Raw genomic sequence first — 1,242 nt, 5'->3', positions numbered from 1 at the left:
ATATATATATATATAATATTTTCAGTTTAATTGGCCTTGTGGTACCTATAACAAATTAATTTTCAAATATACTAATGTAACTAATGAATACAAGTTTATTTATAAAATTATTAAATCAATAATTACAACTACTGATAAAAGAACTGTTATAACAATAAAAAATTGTCATTATTTTTAAAAACTATTTAAAAATAATTGGACAAGTTTTGCTTGAAATTGTTGTAAATTATAGCACAGGAATCTGCTGAAATTGCTTGAAAAGTCACGTCAATTACCCACCTACAATACAAGATAAACAAAATGAATGAAGAAGTGAACAAACAAGGACAAACAGGCATCACAGGAATATGAGTAAAAAAGGGAAAATGGTGAAACAGTAAGTATGACTCACTCTCATGGCAGTAGGTTCCTGTAAAGCCGAGCTCACAGGTGCAGGTGAAGTTGCCGCCCGGCTGGCTGATACAGCGGCCATGAGGACCACACACATTAGAGTTGATGTTTCTCACACCCCCATCTGAGCTGTTACTTGCCACAGCTATTGTACAGCTGTCAATCACTGGGAATGAGAAAACAAGAGAAGTGGGAATAAGATCAGACGCCTGTTAAGGTGAACTATTGTGCACTACTGTACAAAAGCAGGTCATCTTTGGCTATTGCATCTCGGTCGGCAGCAGAACAGGAAGGGCAGTACCTTGGCAAGGGGTTGTCTTGCAGTGGTCCTTGCGGTTTTCACATGTCTTGCCCTCGTAGTCTTCAGGACAGGCGCAGTAGAAGTCACCAGGCAAACTGTAGCACAAAGCCTTATTCTGACAGGGGTTCGATTCACAGGGGTTTGGGTGAGATAGACTCTCCACCTTCAAATGAGACAGGGAGCTTGATTTAGTGAATGAGTTAGGCCAGTCCTCTTAAACTATAGGGATAAATAGTCAGGTAAGCTGTGGAAGGCTCCCATAAGCCTACAGCTAAAGGAGACAGCACCATTATACTCACACAAGAGACCAATCAAAACAAACTGTGCAGCTAAATTTAGACATCCTTCCGCTCTTACGGAGCATATTCAGCTGGGACGAGGAACACTTTTGCACATCTAGTTCTCCTTCTACCTCGACTTGGCCTTGTTCTGGTAAATATTCTTAGAAATGAATTTCTAATTCACACATAAACTCATAATTCTTCTAATTTGTTAACATATTTAATATAAACGTTACATCATTTTATATAATAAAAAAACAACTTCTATTC

General features: G+C 38.2%; 1 protein-coding gene across 1 annotated transcript in view; it reads right to left on the bottom strand.

Moving 5' to 3' along the window:
- LOC107560375 (protein jagged-2-like) overlaps positions 1 to 1,242 on the bottom strand; it is a gene marked incomplete at its 5' end in the record, with an annotated part of 18,459 nt that overhangs the window by 9,188 nt on the left and 8,029 nt on the right. The window contains 2 exons of the mRNA XM_016244532.1: positions 392 to 556; positions 692 to 854. Coding sequence (XP_016100018.1) covers positions 392 to 556; positions 692 to 854 — 328 coding nt within the window. The remainder of the gene's footprint in view (positions 1 to 391; positions 557 to 691; positions 855 to 1,242) is intronic.

The sequence above is a fragment of the Sinocyclocheilus grahami genome, unplaced genomic scaffold (genome assembly GCF_001515645.1).
Source record: "Sinocyclocheilus grahami isolate Dianchi unplaced genomic scaffold, SAMN03320097.WGS_v1.1 scaffold722.1, whole genome shotgun sequence".
Lineage (NCBI taxonomy): Eukaryota > Metazoa > Chordata > Actinopteri > Cypriniformes > Cyprinidae > Sinocyclocheilus > Sinocyclocheilus grahami.
The sequence above is the reverse complement of the archived record's forward strand: the minus strand, read 5'-3'. Positions and strand labels throughout refer to the sequence as shown.